General features: G+C 38.0%; 3 protein-coding genes across 3 annotated transcripts in view; 2 read left to right on the top strand and 1 right to left on the bottom strand.

The window, feature by feature from the left end:
• Positions 1-1,419: 1,419 nt before the first annotated feature.
• Positions 1,420-2,116, bottom strand: LOC128737797 (complex III assembly factor LYRM7). Its single transcript, XM_053832503.1, has 4 exons — positions 2,035-2,116; positions 1,837-1,980; positions 1,700-1,781; positions 1,420-1,634 (listed from the first exon to the last, which is right to left on the bottom strand). Exons 1-4 carry the CDS (start codon positions 2,053-2,055, stop codon positions 1,528-1,530), a joined length of 354 nt encoding a protein of 117 aa, XP_053688478.1. The 5' UTR covers positions 2,056-2,116; the 3' UTR covers positions 1,420-1,527.
• A 381-nt stretch (positions 2,117-2,497) lies between these two features.
• On the top strand, positions 2,498-3,261 carry LOC128737350 (ATP synthase subunit e, mitochondrial). Its single transcript, XM_053831973.1, has 3 exons — positions 2,498-2,659; positions 2,786-2,942; positions 3,003-3,261. The coding sequence occupies exons 1-3, from the start codon at positions 2,615-2,617 to the stop codon at positions 3,047-3,049; spliced, it is 249 nt and encodes an 82-aa protein (XP_053687948.1). The 5' UTR covers positions 2,498-2,614; the 3' UTR covers positions 3,050-3,261.
• Positions 3,262-6,447: 3,186 nt separating this feature from the next.
• Positions 6,448-19,403, top strand: part of LOC128738342 (protein Lilipod) — a 32,103-nt gene continuing 19,147 nt past the window's right edge. Inside the window, exon 1 of the mRNA XM_053833393.1 lies at positions 6,448-7,134. Within this exon, the coding sequence (XP_053689368.1) occupies positions 7,066-7,134 (69 nt within the window). The 5' untranslated portion in view covers positions 6,448-7,065. The remainder of the gene's footprint in view (positions 7,135-19,403) is intronic.

The raw sequence follows: 19,403 nt of genomic DNA, 5'->3' as shown, positions 1-19,403 counted from the left end.
TGTGCTCGACCGCAATCGGTTGTGAAGCCCATAGTAAGCACGACTTCCGCTGATAATACGCCTCCGAAGCTCACAGCTGGTATCATTGTCCGCCGTTACCAGTTAGCCAAGGCAGACAAACTCGTCGACTACCCCAAACTCATCGCCGTCGATCAATATACTACTGCCTAAGCGACGTCGTTCGGCCTCGGTTGCGGTGGCCAGCATGTACTTTGTTTTAGACATATTTATCTTTAACCCAATCTTTTCTGCTTCGCGCCGATAATATCATAATGTCATCGGCAAAGCAGACGAATTGACTAGATTTGGTGAAGATCGTGCCCCGTGTGTCGATATCCGCTTGGTTCATAACACCTTATAACATAACATAGCACTGTGTACCATCCATCGTAGAATTAATCAGTTTTATAAGCTTCCTGGGGAAACTGTTCTCGTCCATTATTTTCCATAGCCGTTTCCGGTCGATGGTATCATATGCGGCTTTGAAGTCAACGAACAAATGATACGCGGGAACTCTGTGTTCCCGGCCTTTCTGGAGGATCTGCCGCAGAGAAAATATTTGAACCGGTGTAGACCGACCTTCGACGAAGCTGGCTTGATAAGTTCTCACAAACCTGTTCGCAATTGGTGATAGACGGCGGAAAAAGATTTGGGACAGCACTTTATAGGCAGCATTGAGAACGGTGATCGCTCGATAGTTCTCACAGTCCAACTTGTCGCCCTTTTTATAGATCGAGCAGATAACTCCATCTTTTCACTCCTCCAGTAGCTGTTCCGTATCCGAAATTCTAACAATTACCGGTGCATACAAACGGCCAGCTTTTCTGGTCCTATTTTAATAAGCTCCGCTCCGATGCCATCTTGCCCAGTTGACGCTGTTCTTTAGCTGCATGATGGCCTCCTTAACTTCGCCTATCGTTGGGGCTGACACCTCTTCCTCGTTTATTGCACCATCGATATCGCTTTCTCGCCGCCATGGTTCTCCACCTGGACGCCATTCAGATGTTCGTTCGAAAAACCAATCCGTTCAAAATATAGAACAGAGGTGAAGGTCTCCTATTTTGATAGAAAATTTCCAGGAAAATTCCGACTTTCTCGGATATTGCTTACTCAAAATTTCATAATTTTTCTACCAGCGTACAAAATTTTGTGGAATTCAGGGACCCTCGGAAAAAAAAACCTTAAACTGCTCAAAATGTTCTACTGGGAGGATATTTTTGGCATCCACGAAAGAAAAATCGACTTGGAGAGATCGATTAAAACTATTGACAGTAGTCTAAAGCGTAGGTTTTCAGCATTTATGACTCAAGCAGTACGTTCCTCACAATCGTATCAATAACGTAGACTCGTATCCTCTATACATTAACTATCTAAATGATATTGAAGTCGAAGAAAAATGTTGAAATCTTATAGCCTCCCTTAGAAATCAACGCTTACATTAAAATCATAACGAGACAATGAAGCACAAGTTTTAACAATCTTTTATACTAATTATCTATATACAATTTCGACTAGATTTATAATTTACTATTTTCCTCTATCACTGCATTTTTTACTTCTTGGTGGAGGAAGCTTTGCATTCGGGTCAAACATAACATTGTCCAGCTTTTTAGTATCTCCAGTGATTTTGGCTTCTGTAAGATAAAAATTATGTATTGTTAACATATAGGTATTTGACATATTCCACTTCGATACTAACGATAGAGGTTCTCATCGACCTTCACGGCTTGCACCACTGTGCTGCGTAGTTCTACGTCTACATCTTGGGCAATCTTCAATTTCTGCAATATTCAACATTATTATTACTCAAAAATCATTGAAACTGCACACCCCAACCTCTCGGATATCCTTCTCGCTTTGCAGATCCTTGTTTTTTACAAACTCTTCCCGTATTCGTTGCCGAGCGGCTTCGATGGTTCTGCGATCTCCCTTGAAAACTTGATCCTTGGTGCGTTGCAGTGTTTTGTACAGCTTCAAAGCCTGCAATTGAATTACGTTGATTATAATTTGTACATTTTATTTTCGTTGGATTACCTCTTTCCGCAATGCGCTCATTGTTTTTTGGTTCCTAAAAATATCCTCACGAACTGTTATTGAAAACTAAAATTTGTTTGACAAATTGGGTAGGAAAATGAAATGAAAATATAGCCACATAAATACATAAGCCTCACTGTAGCTCACTGAGTCACTGTGTACGCCGTACGTGAGAAGCATAATAGGAGGCGGGCAATTTTCACAACTCTACTCATAAACCGTGGCAAACAAATTCAAAAAATGCAAAAATGTACAGCATATTTAGCATATACTTAGAACAAACAATATAAAAATTACTATTCCTTCCGTGTGTGATAAAAATGGTAAGAAAAATATAACATGAATACGAAGGTTTCACATTTTTCTCATGAGTTAAGAATATAAATTGTGTACACTTTTGCACTCGGGATACGGCGGGATTTACGATTAACAAGTAAACGTCAAACGAAGTTGGGTTGCTCGTTGCTGTCCTGTCAGATCTCTGATTAAAGCACCGTCTTCATAAAAGTGTGGAACTTCTGAGAAGCAAATAAAGTTTATTTGGTTCTCTTACTACATTTTTCAAAATTATCCAATCCCAATGGCTGATCTAGGAGCACCAGTTCGCGTTTCACCACTGATCAAGGTAAGTATTATTGCAATAACTTTATTACGGCTGTGATTGGCGAATCTATTCGCCTTGCTATTATGTAATGGTAATCCGGATAGCCTCCGTTGAAAACATTTTGACAATTCTTTTATTATTCAACAGTTTGGTCGGTGGTCGTTCCTTGCCCTTGGAGTTGCATACGGTGCGTACCATCAATCGCGTCTGTCTAAGCGGGAAGTAGGTATCCGGGAAATCGAAGCACAGCAGAAGGTGATTCGAGACGCGAAATTGGCTGAGGAGAAGAAGCGCAGTGCGGCAGGTTAGCTGGAACTAGCAGTATTACTGGTTTTAAATATTTCTAACTTATTTTTACTTTTAGCTGAAGCCAAAGCCTTGGCCGAACTCTCTGGCCCTGCCAAGAAGTAAGCTATAGGGAGAAAATGTTAGTCCCTTACGTTTTTAATTTCTCCCTGAAGTACACATCTGTTCAACAAAGCGATCGTGAAACAATAGAATACTACTCCCATAAAACCGGCGTGAATGAATAAATAATTGGTACTACTAACTACGTAGGTATTCTTATCTGTGTCGATACTGAGAAAGTCATGATCGTGTAAAATGCTGATTTTATTAATATTCAAAAAAAAACTACAACCCTTCTATGACGTGAAACTACATTTTGCTACGTTATACCGAAAAATGATGATTTACCCCTGGGGGGACTTAGTGGAAGAAAAATTGCACCGAAAATGTGACTTAATTATTAAATAGGTAATAATCGAAGAACTACGATTTCTATTGAACCAATGAAATAGTAATAGACAGTCCTACGTCTACTTATTATGCATTGCATGCGGATTAACCCTCTCTGTCCCAAAGATGCACGACTGGTTTGCAGCGTTTGGTTATCTGCAAAGTTTATTAGCAATGAACTACTACGTTCTAAAACAAATATATTCATCTACTGATTTTAGGGTTGCCAAGTGGCCGGTTTTTGGCCGGCCCGACCGGTTTTTCACCTGCAAAGCCGGTGGCCGGTCAATCCTGCAAAAAAGCCGGTTTTCCGACACAGGAAAGCCGGATCGGTACTTTTTTCCTGATTTGTTAAATTTTCTGATAAATTTATAAGCAATCCTGAGCAGCGGATCATTGAAGATTGCCAGTTTTGCAGTGACAATATTTTGCTTCTGGCGGTAATATACATTAAATTGTCCACCAGCACCAGAAGCAACTAGTTGTCTTCTAGTATTCTAGTATATTCAATAATCCATGCAATGTTCGTTGTGGTTTCGATTCCGACGACAACCTAAATAATAATTAACGCACATTAAGTAATATGCTGTCTTAATATAACTCACACAAGCTATTGAATTGTGCCGAAGTAATATGGCTTAGTGTTGAACATGCTTTTTAGAAAATAATCCATGAAATAATTTTTTCTGAGTAGTCTGAAAATCATTGAAAATTATAAATACAAATACAAAATAGATTCTCGGATATAGGAGATACATTTTAATGCACGTGGAAGCTGCAATGGAAGGAAAAATTTAGCAAGATCTTTTCAAAATAATACTAGTTCCCTGCAGTAAGTCTGATATGATGCGACTCTGTATGAAACTGTGGAATGGCAACAATAAACCGAAAAAATAAAAAATAAGCATGCAAGCCTAACACACGTGTGAACGAACGCTCGGACAGCCAATAAATTTCTATAAACAGACAAGTTAAGGCAAAAATTAACTTTTTGGCGGTTGTAGGTCAGAATTCTAAATATGATAAGTTTCCTGTTAAAGCAGATGTGCCTCAAGGCTCGATCCTAGGCTCAATCCTGTATAACATATACACATCTGACCTTCCTGAATTACCGACTGACTGGACTAAGTCGTAATCTGCGACGATACAAGCATTTCTGTAAGAGGAAAAAATCTTCGCGTCATATGTTTAGTAGTCAACTGCAGAAAAGCTTGGATATTTTCTCCAAATACTTGCATAAGTGAAAAATTTCTCGAATGCTTATAAAACTCAATTATTTTTCCTCATAAGCCAAGAGCTTTGTCCCTCAAGCCAAATAATAATCACGTTATCCAGATGAACGGAGTTCAAAGTTGGTCTAACCAAGTTAAACATTTGGGATTAATTTAAACATTACAAAATATTCACTTTTAAAGACCACATTGAAAATATACAAGCAAAATGTAATAAATATAAAGCAATTGAAAGCCTAGCTGCTACATTCCTTTATCGAAACTTGACAATTGCAGGGCCAGTTGCTACGATTCTATTTACTCTAACAGCACTAACAGCCTCTCCCAGTCGAGCTTCGAACATTCGACGACTGGCTTATTATGTAATAAATATATGAGATGTTTATATCCTCTCGTAAACAGAAATTCTGGACTTTATCTGAAAAATAAACTATTGATCCATACTGATCTATAAACAAATTTTTAGACTGGCAATGTTAAATGCCGTTCCGATTATAGTTACTATATATATAGTTCGGCGGATAGAAAACCAGGCGAATTGGCATCCCTGATTTATGAAATTAAATTTGAAATTATGGTGAAATGTGCAGGTTTTTACGAAAAATAATCACTGGCGGGTGTTGAAAATGACTAGTTCTATGAAAATAAAGTGTATTTTTTTAAAACTACTCCTGCATTTTGGATTTTGAAAAGCTTTTGGCTCCGCTTTTGACGTTTATTTGGCTCCCGATTTTCTATCCGCCGAACTATATATATAGTAACTATAGTTCCGATTTGATCAAGTTGTTGTATTGCTTTATTACTCTAATAGCCCGCTATGAAGTCTGTCGATAAAGAAGGGTCAAGTCTTAGAAAGACGTTTAACCTATAGTTACTATATATATATAGTTCGGCGGATAGAAAATCGGGAGCCAGATAAACGTCAAAAGCGGAGCCAAAAGCTTTTCAAAATCCAAAATGCAGGAGTAATGTTAAAAAAACACACTTTATTTTCATAGAACTAGTCATTTTCAACACCCGCCAGTGATTATTTTTCGTAAAAACCTGCACATTTCACCATAATTTCAAATTTAATTTCATAAATCAGGGATGCCAATTCGCCTGGTTTTCTATCCGCCGAACTATATATATAGTAACTATAGTTTAACCCCAATGCTTTGCTTCGCTTGACTGATATAGTTTGGTATTTTTTCAACATTTAGGGAACATAAGTTTACTGTTTGAAATATTGTAAGAATCAAAAATTTAAAGATGATTCTCAGAGGGTTAGTCTTAAAAGTGGTGAAAAATCACGTGGGACTGTTACACGTTTGTGGGCTGCGCCCATCCCAATATGCCGTACACCATTGTGCTCGTAAAAAGCTGGATAATGACCGGATAATTTTTTATTACATAATGAATTATCAATGCATAGTAAACTTGGTATATTTATATTCCATTGAAAGATGGCTGAGTTACGTGTTTGCAAATCGTAATCACTCTTCGTTACATGTTCATTTCTCGTACTTCTAAAGTGCACTCCAATATAGCAAAGAAAAGCGTAGTTCTGCGTCAAAAACTTTTGAAATAAGTATTTAAAAATAATAAGATTTCAATGCGCGCCCCCTTAATAAAAAATAATTTTTCACGCACTTTACTTGATGGTTCCCTAGCAACAAAACTGACAACACTGACATCAAACAAAAATCCGTTGCATTTTTCTCTCTTGCCCGCCTAGCAGGTCACAAGAAAAGAGCGTTTTTTTTCGTTTGTTTGTGCACCATCGGAGATCGGACGAACATCGCACGCAGAAGATGATAGGAAAGCCAGGTAGAGGCTAGACAGTATCGATAATATTCGTTTCGTCGGTTCATCTAATCATTTTGCTTCGAAGTGCAGCAGAGTAAATAGTTTAGTGTTTACTTCATCGTGTTTGATAAATATCGATTGCCGTTTTATCTCGTCGGAAGTTGGTGGCACTAAATTTCCTCATACCTATTTGGACTGTGAACTCGGGAGGTTTAGTTAACCAGTGTTCGAGGTGGCCATCATATTAAATTGTATCCTGAGGATACTGCGTTGCTGCTTGCTTGTCGAAATACATACGCAAAATACCAGCAACATTTGTGCGGATAATCCCCAAAAGTGGTGTATTGTGAACGAAATCGAATAAAAATGTGTTGAAGAAATCGCTTTTTGTACGGAAAAAATAGTTTCAGCAAAGAAAAATATTCCCAAATGTACCTAATATTTTGACAAAGTGAAAGTGCGATGAAAATAGAATACCCACCAAGAGGGCACTGCATATAATTTCTGTACCTGTGTGTTTCCTTAGCTAAAAGGGAAAGTGTACCTACACCTAGTGTCCGGTGGTCAACAGGATGTGATAATTGTGAAAGGTTATTTTTGAAAATAGGTAGTGTACACTCACAGAAAAAGCTGACCATTAACTGAACAACAGTAAAAGAACTTTCCAAAATGGACGAGGAGGAGGATGTGGCCGATATCCGCGAGCAAATATTCCACAATACCGTCCGGGAGCATATCGTAAGTGTCCTATTATGAAGTCTGATAACATCTTGCCCTTTGTGTGCGGTTTTGTGTGCAGCAAGACAAACAATTGTACCTACAGTGGCATTCTACGGGGCATTAAATATGCCTTCCTAGTTTATAAGTTACCAGCTTGGCGATATAAATTTTATTTTGCTATTACCTAGGTATGAAATAACTATAACTATAATTAACGTATAACAAAAACAACAAAGAAGAAAAGATTTGGACAAATCTATTGGAGCTTATTTTTCAACAACAAACTAAACTAACAACCGTCAACCAAAAAGACCATTTTCTTTTTTTACGGACATAGGTATCAAGATTGTAAAAACCCAGTACAATTTACCTGGGATTCGAGCATGAGCCATTGATTTCTGAAATTTCAAAATGGGTTTTAATGCTCAATACAATAATAATATTCATGAAATTGTTTTCACTTCTTCCTTTCTATCTATCAGGAATTCAGAACACAACTGCATATATTTTTGTGTTTTACCTAAATATATTTTGAGCATAAAAATTACTTGAAAACTTCTACTAAGACGCTCCAATAACTTCAGTCATAAAAATTACTTTTGCAATCACAAAAGTCAATGGTTCGTGCTGGAAACATGAGGTTTTATCAATATTGGAAACACTTTTTTGTAATGATGGAAGTTGTTACGATTATTACATCACTGGAGTTTCATTTCCGTTTTGAATGGTCAGTATTTGAACGTGCTGGTTGATGTTCCGAACTATATATGTATTTATACGTGATTTTTGAAGCGCCTCTATACCGTACAGTATAATTTGGGTATCAGATTCAAAGCAATAATTGATAAGTATGCATTGCTTTTAGTTGTTTTATAATTTTTATAATTTTTTTGATAGATAAGAATTATTTGTTGCCTATACATTTCTACACCTGTTGAAGAGATATAATGTTCCGCGATTAAACATACAAAGTTTCAATTTGAATAATAAGCTCCTTTTCAATGAAACACTACTGATTTACTGCCTCACTGTACCTGAATACTACAGCACTCATTAGTTCTAGTGACTGAGCTTTACAGCCGCGCCTCGGAACAAATACGCGACGTGCCAACAAAAACAAAAAGTAAACTCGACGAACAATCACATAATAACTTGAATGTCCGAAACGAGTTTTGCTTCTTCTCAGTGAACTCTTGTCCTAAATTTGATTTCGAAGCATATCTGTGACATAGAAGAGCTATATAAGATTCATTTGGACTTTTTGCTTTGCAAAATAGAAACTGCAAACAGTACCGCAAAAGGGAGAGCTCAAAAAATTGCTACTTCGTACAAGAGATAAGCTTGCGGGGCACCCTAGCAAAAACCGCAAAATCAACTAAATACATACGTGTTCCTTCTGCACTGGCTATGGCTACAGCAGTTCAGCACTGATGAATGCAAGCGCACCTGGAGATAAACGTCACACAATACCCACATTTTTGTGTGCGAGTGGATTCCCGTGCTTCAATTTGTCATTGTTTTACTATCTACGTTCTGTTTACATAGCACCGATCGGAGGCTTTATGTAATTACAGCCAGGGTTGAAAATTTTAATTGATAGACTATAATTCAATTCAGGTGATAGCCGAGAACTTTTCGCTCAACATCGATGCTTTGGTAATCGACTCATTTGTCACGATTTGAATGGAAATTGTGGAATATTTTCCTATTTAATAGTTGATCTCTATCAAAATGATATTACTAAATTACAACAGAAAGAGTTTTCACACCAATTTTTTTCAATATAATAACCCTTTTTGCGTTTTTATTCTAAGCTTGCATAACCTTGTTTTGTTGCTCCAAAAAGAAAAAATATATTTACTAAAACTTTCACGTGTCGCAGGATTTTGATAAAAATATCAACATTGTTGAAGGTCTGTTGTTCCAGCGAGTTCTGATTAGGTTTCTTTGTGTACTGATATGACGCAGCAGCATAGAAATGAAGCACAGAAAACATTCGACAGAAATAATCTCAAACTCAAGAGAAGTTCTGATACGAAACCCGTTCTGGCTGATTAATACGCAGTGAGTCGTGGACTTTGTCGTCAACTCTTTGCAGAGAGCATTGGGAATAGAAACATTTGAACTTGCCTTTCTGATCTGAATTTAAAAAAAACTTTGTCTTATTTTATCTCACACTAACGCAGCCAATACTTGAAGGCATCCTGGAAAATGCCGATTGCTTGAATCGATCATTTTTCTTGTCAATGTACCGCAGAGAGAATTCCAAAGAATCAAGTGGAATTAGAAATGATACTTAATTCCATTCAGTTCATTGAAATCAAGGGAAAGGAAGAAAGCGTGTACCTCCCGTATCAAACGCTTTCCATGAAAATATTGAATAATTTACAGATTACATTATGTATCATGCAGTCGTTGGGAGTATCTTTGTTAATAAACGTTAAGTGATATTCCGGACCCTCGGGGATGAACTTATGACATAGACATTAACCAAAGTCAGGCTATAATAGGCCAAGGTTATAGCGCCTTATTTCGCTCTCTGAAAATCGATAAAATAAACAGGCATCCCAGAAACCCTTTTGCGTTCAGAAAACTATAAGTTATGTAGTACGGTTTTCACGCCAATTGTAAAAATTCTATTAGAATCTAACTTATAAAAACAAATGGAAATTTTTTCACTGCGATTTGCAATTATCTGAAATGTCACAATACATCTCTGAACGACTTTTTTTCATCTTGATGCAACATGTATCAGTGGAATCTGATTGATTTCGGAAGCTTCACAAGTAAGTCAATCAAAAATTCTTATTGAAGTTGAAAACTGCATTATTTCGCCATTTGATGTGCTAGTTTCATCCAATCCAATATCCTCAAAGCATACCTTCTTCTTCAAGATGCTTTTCACAGAGCAGAAATATAACTTTATCCAACTACGTCCACTGAAGGTCTTCTAAGGCCGTAAAATCCAGGTGCGTTGAAAGATCTTCTCTTCATTCACTAAACTTAGAACCAAACTATTATCACAATTGCGCATAATTTTGTACGTGAAAAATGCACAAATTATCACTTGCATATTAGTTTGAATAAAAAAAAACGAAATTCTAAGACTTCCACTAATTTTTCAGTGAAAAAAAATTCAAAAAAAACTAAACTAATGGTTATTTTATACCGCTTTTGCCATCCAGAAGGCCGTACATCTGTTATACATTATGTCTATTGTCGAGATATTGGAGATCAATTTTTTTTGTGTGCCAGAAGGGCAAAGCAAAGCAAAACCGTGGGCTTAAACCGTCATTAGACATTACCCTTCTTTATCGACAGACTTTGCAGCCGGCTGTTTAGAGTACAGGAAAATTACGGAGTCAGTGTAACGGTCCTACTAACTCTAGCAAGTACCGCCTAGCCGAGATTCGAACGTGCGACGACTGGCTTGTTAGACCAGTATCGTACCTCGAAGCTAACTGGGCCGTGCCAGAAGCGCATGGGGATAAAAATGCCTCTACGATAGTCATGTAGATTGTCTTTTGCAGCTGGAGATTACATAATACTGCATTGAAAAGATTTTCGTTTGTTTGTTAAACAATATTTTCCAATGGAAAATGACAATATTTCAGATCATTAGAAAAGGGTTACCGAGAAAAGTGTCTATTGAAAACAGCCAGTTCTCCCAAGTGAGATGGTTATGTCCGAAAACATCTAAAAGATTGATAGATTCTACTTGAATAATTCTGCAGTTATACTAGATACAATGCTTAGCAGTAGGTGCTCGTGCACCACATAAACAGAAATTAACGAGATATTTTGCGTCTGGATTTTTTCGAAATATACCTGGAAAACCTGGAAAAGTCAGGGAATTTTATTTTCGCTGGATAATCGACACCCTGTAAACAACTGGTTTCAGATTAAAAAAGGATTTCGAAAACTGTTACGTCTGATCGTAAAGTGAAATTACGTAAAAAACCTGAAAGCAAATTGTATTGGCTTCTGCCATTCATGATACGCAGAAATTATGCTCGTCGACTTCCCTAACAAAAGACCAAATGGCCAACAACAACTACTGCAGTGGATTATAGAAACGATTGCACATCGAAATCGTACAGAAAAGACTTCACACTTCACATAAACAAGAAAGCACCTCTGTTTCTTTAAGACAGTGCACCGGTTTTAGAAATCTATGAAAGCGATGGTGAAATTGAACGATTTATGTTCCGAATTGCCTCGACATATGCCATACACTGTGACCATTTTCTAAGGCCAGACACACACATTTCAGGCTTAAACTCGTAAACTAGGAATGATATTGATAGAAACTATTGATGAATCAGAATGAAGTATTTATTTGAGGTTTTTCAGTGGATAAATTCAGTGGATATTTTTTTATAACCGCGCTTAAGTTATGTTCAGATGTTAACGGGATATAAACAACTAAAAATCTTTTTAAAAAATACCTTCGCTTGCTTAGTATTTCGATCCTACAAACTTTTCCGCTTATTTTGATACCAAGTTTTTGTAATGATCCGACCACGGGACATGAATGAAAAACGGCCATACACATAAATACATAAATATTCCAGTGCCGAGTGAAACGAATCGATTTTTACAACCTTTGAGCTTTGTATATTAAACACAGCCAGGAAAAAAAGAAAAGTAAAAAAGAAATTATTATTTTTGTTATCTCTTTTAATTCTTTTTCTTTTTACTCAAGCTGTGTTTGGTTTATAAAGCTTGTTGCAGTACGTTGATTAGTTTCCGAGAAAGAGGTCCACACAGTTTGGAAATCGTGTTTTTACAGGAGCCCCGTTTTGTTAAATCGACTATGTTCCACTCATCCATTTTCCATTCCATTCGAATCATTACAAAATTAGTAGTAAAAGTAAGTCGTTTAAGGGCTCTGAATATTTTCAGCATTTGGTTATTCACACTATTTTGTTATGCAAGTTGAACAAACTCGGCTGCTCGGTGAAATTCTGCAACCAATCAACTGTTTGCAATTCGTGGTTCTCCAGTTATTTTTGTACACCAAGGAACTCAAAATCCCGAAGAAATCTTCGATTGGGCGCACTGAGACAGGTTTTTCGGGTCGTGGTTCTTGAGTAAAAATGGGATCGAATGGGTATTCAGGAACGATTGTGTTTTTTTTTGGCGTAATGCGATGATGCTCTATCCGGCCAAAACACGTATTGTCCATCTGCATGATGTTTTCATAGAAACGGGATCAAAATTTTGTTCAAACATTCGTCTGGTGCATCTTAATTGATAGTCAAACCAAAGGTCTTGTTGTTGAAGAAACGAGAAAGAGAACGATATCCTTCTGCGTCCATAATTTTGGCTGGTCTTCCACTACTTTGCTTGCGAATAGTTGTTGGGCATCTCTGGACATGGTAAACAGTCGAAGCTGCAACATATTTGCTTTTTAAATGTTGTACCGTATACTTTTTGCCGAGATTTCTGTTGCAGTTCGTTGAAGTGTACAACGCGCTCCCGAAATGCTTCTTGTTTCGATGCCATTTTTAGCAAAACTGGGCAAGCAGAAACAAAACAAAAAATATTAACAGAAAGAGGAGAGAAAAGGCTAACACATACATACTCTCATTTCACTCTGAGCTCGTTTGTTGTTGAGCATAAGGGCCGCAAAAAAATTCCAAAATTTTAGTTGCCACCCGTTACTTATGTGCTCATTGAACCCTAATTTCGAGTCGATAGTAATGGCTAGATCAAGGATGGAGTCAACACAGCTCGGACAATCCGGTCCCATATTATATTGATGGAGCAAAAAGGTGCTGCAACTACCGTACGTCCCGTACGATGTTACTTTGAATTAACACGCATGCCGTTATCACTGCACCAGACTAGCAGACGATTATTATCTTCTCGTAGTACGAGACAACCGACTGGCGTAGCAATCATTCAAAAAAATTTAAGATCGTCGGCAAAAGAAAGTTTCGATGATGAGAACAGCCCAGCCGGATCATTAAAATAAATTATAAAGATGAGAAGGCAAAGCAAACTGCCCTGAGGTACACCAGACGGTTTTCTGTCAAATTTCCGCAACGTAGTAAAATCCGTATGCATTGTGTCTGGGCCTTAATGGAAGCTTTGCGGTCGAAAAAGTATGAACAAGTGTGGTGCAGTGTCAAAAGATTTCGTAAATCGAATCGAAATCCAATCCACTTGCGGCTCAGATTCTAGCTCACACGATATCGCTGTAACATAGCACATAAGATTTGATGTAGTTGAACAATGTATCATAAATTCTTACATGCTATTAGAGATGATCAGTGCAACTGACAATTGTATCGATTACTTTTTAAAAAAACTTTGCTGAGGTAGCAGAGTATGGATATTCTACGATAATTGGGTACCGATTTGTAACTTGCGGACTTATGTGTTGGTACTACGGACGTCATTTTCCATGGAATTCAGAAACGATGGTTCTACAATTGATGAAGGGACGGTAGGGAAAGAAATGAAAATTTTTGGTGAAGGTGGGGAAGAGCGGGAAGGAAGGGGGGGGGGGGTATTGGTAGCTATGCTTGACAAGTAGTCATTTTGACTCCTACCTTTTGTCCAATACTGGAAGGTGCATGAGTCGAACCAAGCTGTAATCTGAGATTACAACCGGATTCGAACCCACAACACCCGCCAGGGCATGTGGTTCGCTGGTACTTGTACCTTTGAACCATAGAGGCGCTGGACAAAAGGAGACCGCAAAATCCACTTCTCAAGGATAGCGACGCGTTAGGTTGGGTTATCGACACATATTGTGCCGCTTCCTACATCAATTGCAGATTACCACCGAGCGAGAAGTTTTAATCTAACTACTGTTTACTTTCAGGACGACGACACTATGCCGGCCCTTACGACTTGCAAGGTACTGCACGTGACGTTGTTCGTCTGTCAGCTTGTGTTAGCCGCGTTTCTCAGCGCGGTTTTTCGAGGGAAGGCCCCGTTCCTATGTAATAGACTAATCTCAAGTTTTTAGTCTTGACCTTGAAATGCGGTCATACATATATATTAATATTTTTTGAAACGATGGTCCTACAATTGATGAAGGGACGGTAGGGAAAGAAATGAAAATTTTTGGTGAAGGTGGGGAAGAGCGGAAAGGAAGGGGGGGGGGGTATTGGTAGCTATGCTTGACAAATAGTCATTTTGACTCCTACCTTTTGTCCAATACTGGAAGGTGCATGAGTCGAACCAAGCTGTAATCTGAGATTACAACCGGATAACCAAGCCCAGATAACCAAGGATAACCGGACTGCACTGTCATTTTCTGTTCCGCGTCCTAAACATGAAGTTTTGTGTTACGTCAAATCTAAATTACTATTATCAATTCCTGTTATTTAGAACCTTAGGTCCTTTTGAAAAGTTTCGCTTGCATCATTAAAGTCGACATGTGTTGAAAGGCTTTATTCAAACCTATGCCACATAGTAAAACTTGTTTTGTTTTGAGTTGGAATTTTGCCAGATGTCAATACTTTAGCAACCCTTCTAAAACTGTGGATTTCAAGGCAGCGTAGGACTCAGTTAAACAAAATAAGCTGTAGTTGGGAATGCTTGAATATAGTTACCCGACGCAACGAATTGTGCTGATTTGAATGCCACCGATTGCCTTCAGAAACTTGCGTGACATTGGATGACATCAAATAAATGATTCGCTTTTCATCTTAGGTACTATTCAACATTTGTTTTAAAAGTAGAGTACGTTACCATTATCACGGGATCACACACATTTCTTAGTTATATGGATGACATCGAGATCAGCCGTAGAGCTGCTTCACTTCAGCGCGACATGAGTGGGAGCTTTAGTAGTTTTCGCGCAGAGATGAAGCTGGATGGAGCTCGATTTGAATTTGAAAATTAATATATTTTCGTATGCTCGTAGCGTGTACCAACGCCGTAAAATACCTAATCAAACAACGAGTTGCAGCTACGAAAAGATTCCGAAGTCACACAAAACTAATGGCTTTACAAACATGATGCATGGACACTGATAAAACTTGGTCGACGAGAGTACGGATTTAATCATCGTAGGGTACTGCATAGGAATGGTCACGTGGTCAAAATACCTGACGAGAAAACTGCCAAAATTATCTTCAGTAGAGAACCGGGTCATCGACTAGGCGTTGCACCCGATGGCTGGGCGCTCTGTGCGGGAAGATGCACGGTCAGTTAATGTTCGAGGTGGTTGGTTAGAGAACGGCTGCTTGAAACCGGCAATAATGGCCCACTAAAATTCGTTCAGCAATGGATCGTTAACGGAGCTTTGCCGTGAAAGTAAAAGTAAAGTGACTACTAGCAGTCGGAGGCAGTCGAAGAGTTAATGTGTTTGCGATTTGTTTCACAACACTTATGAAATTTGAAATGCTTGAAATCCATTCAGGAATGCACGAAATTACGAAACTGAAGTTTTTCAATGAACTAAATGACTTTTGCTCATATTAAAGTTATGCAAATCTACTTTCAATCAATGTCTGAGAAAGGGATGATTTCTTATTTAACAAAAAAACATTTTGTAAAGAAATCCAAATCGACTGCATCGCCAGCAAACAATAACGAATAAGGCAGATGTTATTTATATATCATACAACCATCAAAGGATTCCTTTTTTCTTTACTTCGACGCTCATTATGTGTAGAAAGAAAGAAAAGAATCTTTAATGGTAGGTGCCACGGCTTATGGTTAAATGTTCAACAGATTCAACAATTATCGAACACAATTATGGCCTTTTATAATTAAAAAAAATGAAAAAAGTGGTATCGAGTTGACCTTCAAGCTAGGTTGTTCAACATCCGTTGCATTCTATTATAACGATGAATGCTTGCTAATCAACGGATGCTGCTTCCGACGTGAATTAAACCGAGAGTGAACCTCGCTCCTCTGTACGATACTCATGATTCTCACCTCACGAAAGAAAACAACGCTTGCAGTAACAAACTGGAAATAGGCGGAATGCAGAAAAAAGGCGAAACATCTGTGATTTGGTCGTTACCTTTTTCGTCTAATTGCTAGCCTTCTAGGCTGTACCCAAGTCTGTAAGATGAGGGCGACTATGTACCTGCAAAGCATTAAATGTATGTGTGCCGTTGCAACTAATCTTCTACCTATGGTAATGGCACAGGGTAATTGGATGTGACAATTACACTACAATTGTACATGAAGTATGTAGCTGTGCTACCTGCGACTAAGATGCTTTTTTTGGTTATTGAAGTCATTTTCTGGTCTCTTTGCGAAGTTTTGATATCAAACATACATCTACTTCGGTACAAAGTTTTCTCTGTAACTTTCCATGAAATCCTGCTGAAATAAAATGTTCGAAATAAAATCGATCCAAGCTGAGTTTTACTGATTTTACTCAAAATAAATTTGCTTTTCTCTTACCAAAGCAGAGGTCCTCTCGGTAACCTTGATACCTACGAAGGCCCTCTTGAGTAAGGTCTTTAATACTTGAACTGTCGGTTATTAAAATTAAAATCGTCTTTTTTTAATCTCACGCTAAGTTACTGTTACCAGATGAATAGAAACTTGCGACCTAATTAACCTTTCAGATTGCTATATACTTTTGTTTTATCGTGAATGCAATCCACCCGCTTTGTAGCAATGCTCTACAATTAACGATTTTGTGCGAAAATTTCACGGCCACATAAAAATGATTCTACGTTAACCGAGCTTTGAGCATGGCAATTTATGTCGACCAATAAGCGATAACGGTTTCACTCGAAATCAGGTGAAACGAACGAACGAGTGGATTATAGCCTGTATTTTTATTGCCCGGTAGACTCCTGCCTGGCCGACGCGCTGAACCTCAAAATATCAACAGCCATTGAAGCGTTTGCCGTTCGCCGTCTTGTGAATCAAGCGAAAAAGGGGAAACCACTGAAAGCAGCCGCTGCTGGCTGGCTGCCTGCCTACGATATCCATTTCAGATAAGTGCGAACGAAAGACAAGGAACCAGAGCCAACGCTTGTTCAATGACCTAAATAGCGTTTTCCGCCAACCGCTTCAGGGGAAGTGTTCGCCAGTAGACGTTCCGTGGATACCATGTAAGGTGAATGTTCCTTGCGATCTGTTGCTTATGTAAGGTGTAAGAGAAATGCCATGCTTCTTAATTAATTCATATATACATTGGTACTTTTATATAATTTCAGACAAGCAAGAAACAGTGTAACGATTCTCGCCTTGACAAAAAAATCGTGCATTTATTATGCAAATTTATGATTAATTTTATCTAACAAAGAATAAAATTTCATGAGAACTTTCAGCTATCGTCAAGCTAAATCAAGTTGAGAAAATATCGTGATGTATAAGGCATTCCTTTACTTGAGTTTTTATCCGGTTCATTCGAACATTTATTAGCATATACCTACTAAAATAAAAATCACTATAATCAAAGCGCGAAAAGGAGTGTGGCAGGTTGAAAGTTTGTTGCTTAAGTGCAACAAGAAAAATAAATACCTGCACGACAACCTTTTGTGGCTTTCAAAAACGAAGTGAAAGAGTGCTTTTAAATTTCCCCAATCGAACATGGAAACATGGACACAATGAAATCTTTTCTCTTCCCGGCGCAGCGTAAACATTCCACCTTGCTCATCGTTAAATTTGTTGCATCCATATTGCCAACTTTAGACAAAATTCCTCCGTTGTTGAAGAAAATCTGTTAACGCTGTGCAAGCAAACAATTAATTAACAACATATTTGCCATGTTCCTGTGGTGATGTGTGTTTGCTCTCATACCTAACAAAGTGAAAATCCGTTTTACTGATAGGATGCAACAAAAGGTAGCCAGTGAGATAACTTGCGAAATTGGTACATTTTCACTGTCAATGCTATTTTTGAATTCATTGCACACGTTCGACAGCAATAACAACTGTCACTCTTGCTCAAATTAATAAAAAAAAACAAACGTACAAGTTTTATTTTTTAAGACGCAGAAGCATTAGATACATGTCTAACAGCGTGAACGCGAATTGCACATTCTCTGCAACAATTGGTAAATTGTTGCTCCGTTGCTTGAAATATTCAAATTATAAATACTAATATAAACAAAATTAATTAGAAAAACGCGGCTCCTTTTTTTGTCTATCGCCAATGATAAAATTATATTTTTTCAAAACGATCGCTATTATTTTTTTTAACTCAAACATCCAATCAGTGTCGAACGAAATGATAAAATTAGAACATAAACATATGTCGGCAGCAGTTTACCTCCGACTCTAGCAAAAAAAAAACTCGTCGAAGATAAAAATTGTATTTATCTGGTACTAAATTTAAATCTATACCAAGCGCCGCTGCTTGAAATATTTCTCACTTTCGCTTTCCTTTTCCTCGGGGCTGGCTTTCTGTCAGTGTGAAACAGGAGGCAAGGGAAAGCCGCTTTAGCGAACCGGATTCCACCCGCGCTCGCTTATGGCGGTGTCGTAGGTACATATAACCGAACAGACTCGGCGGCTATGCTGATGACGAGGTTGTCGTGCTTGAGTAATTATTAGTAGAAATAAATCAAATCTCCTCATTCACTCGAGGAAGAAGAGGTGTGGAGGTATATTACACCCAGGCACCTGACTCCACGTGTTGGAAATAAAAATAAATCTTCAAGTCTGTGAGCCGAACCAGTAGCAACACGTATACAAACCATTGTGCGCACGCCAAACCTAAAAATTTACTGTTACTGGAGTGCATTAGTCTTCAAGTAAGAGCAATATTCGAATTGGGAATGCAGGCAATGTCTAATGGGTGTTTACGGTATGCCTTCTTGAAATTACATTGAATGGATTAATCCACATGCTTGTAGCGTGCATTCAGCTTTGTCTGTGATTTGAAAATATTTAAATTATTTTCGAAAGCCGAGGAACCCTAAAACGTGTTTGAAATTGGACACTTACATAAAATTTTCACTGGCTTTATCAGTAATCTAGTCTGGCCCTCATGATAGGATACTGCTGATCTTGTCACGGCCCCTGTGATACTGCTTGGAATTTCCCATAGTAAATCAATATGAAGGTTACCTCAGTTAAAGTTTCAAAAATATAGTTAGACAGAGCGCAAAAACAAAGTCAAAACAGGATGGGGAAAGTTGACAAGGTTGAAATGTTTGCATATACAAATCCGCAACTCATATTACTCTTAAGAGTAAGACATGGTGTTGTTAATAAGTGTTGTGTCTTGTCCGTCGATATTTGTTTAAGGTGGTCTTACATTGGCACATAAGCTCAAAATAGTGTTTGCATTTATTTGCAACTAAACACTGTCGGAGAACGATACTAGTACGATCAGAAAGCCCTGCAGTG

This window comes from Sabethes cyaneus, chromosome 2 (assembly GCF_943734655.1).
Source record: "Sabethes cyaneus chromosome 2, idSabCyanKW18_F2, whole genome shotgun sequence".
In the NCBI taxonomy this organism is placed as follows: domain Eukaryota; kingdom Metazoa; phylum Arthropoda; class Insecta; order Diptera; family Culicidae; genus Sabethes; species Sabethes cyaneus.
The sequence above is the reverse complement of the archived record's forward strand: the minus strand, read 5'-3'. Positions and strand labels throughout refer to the sequence as shown.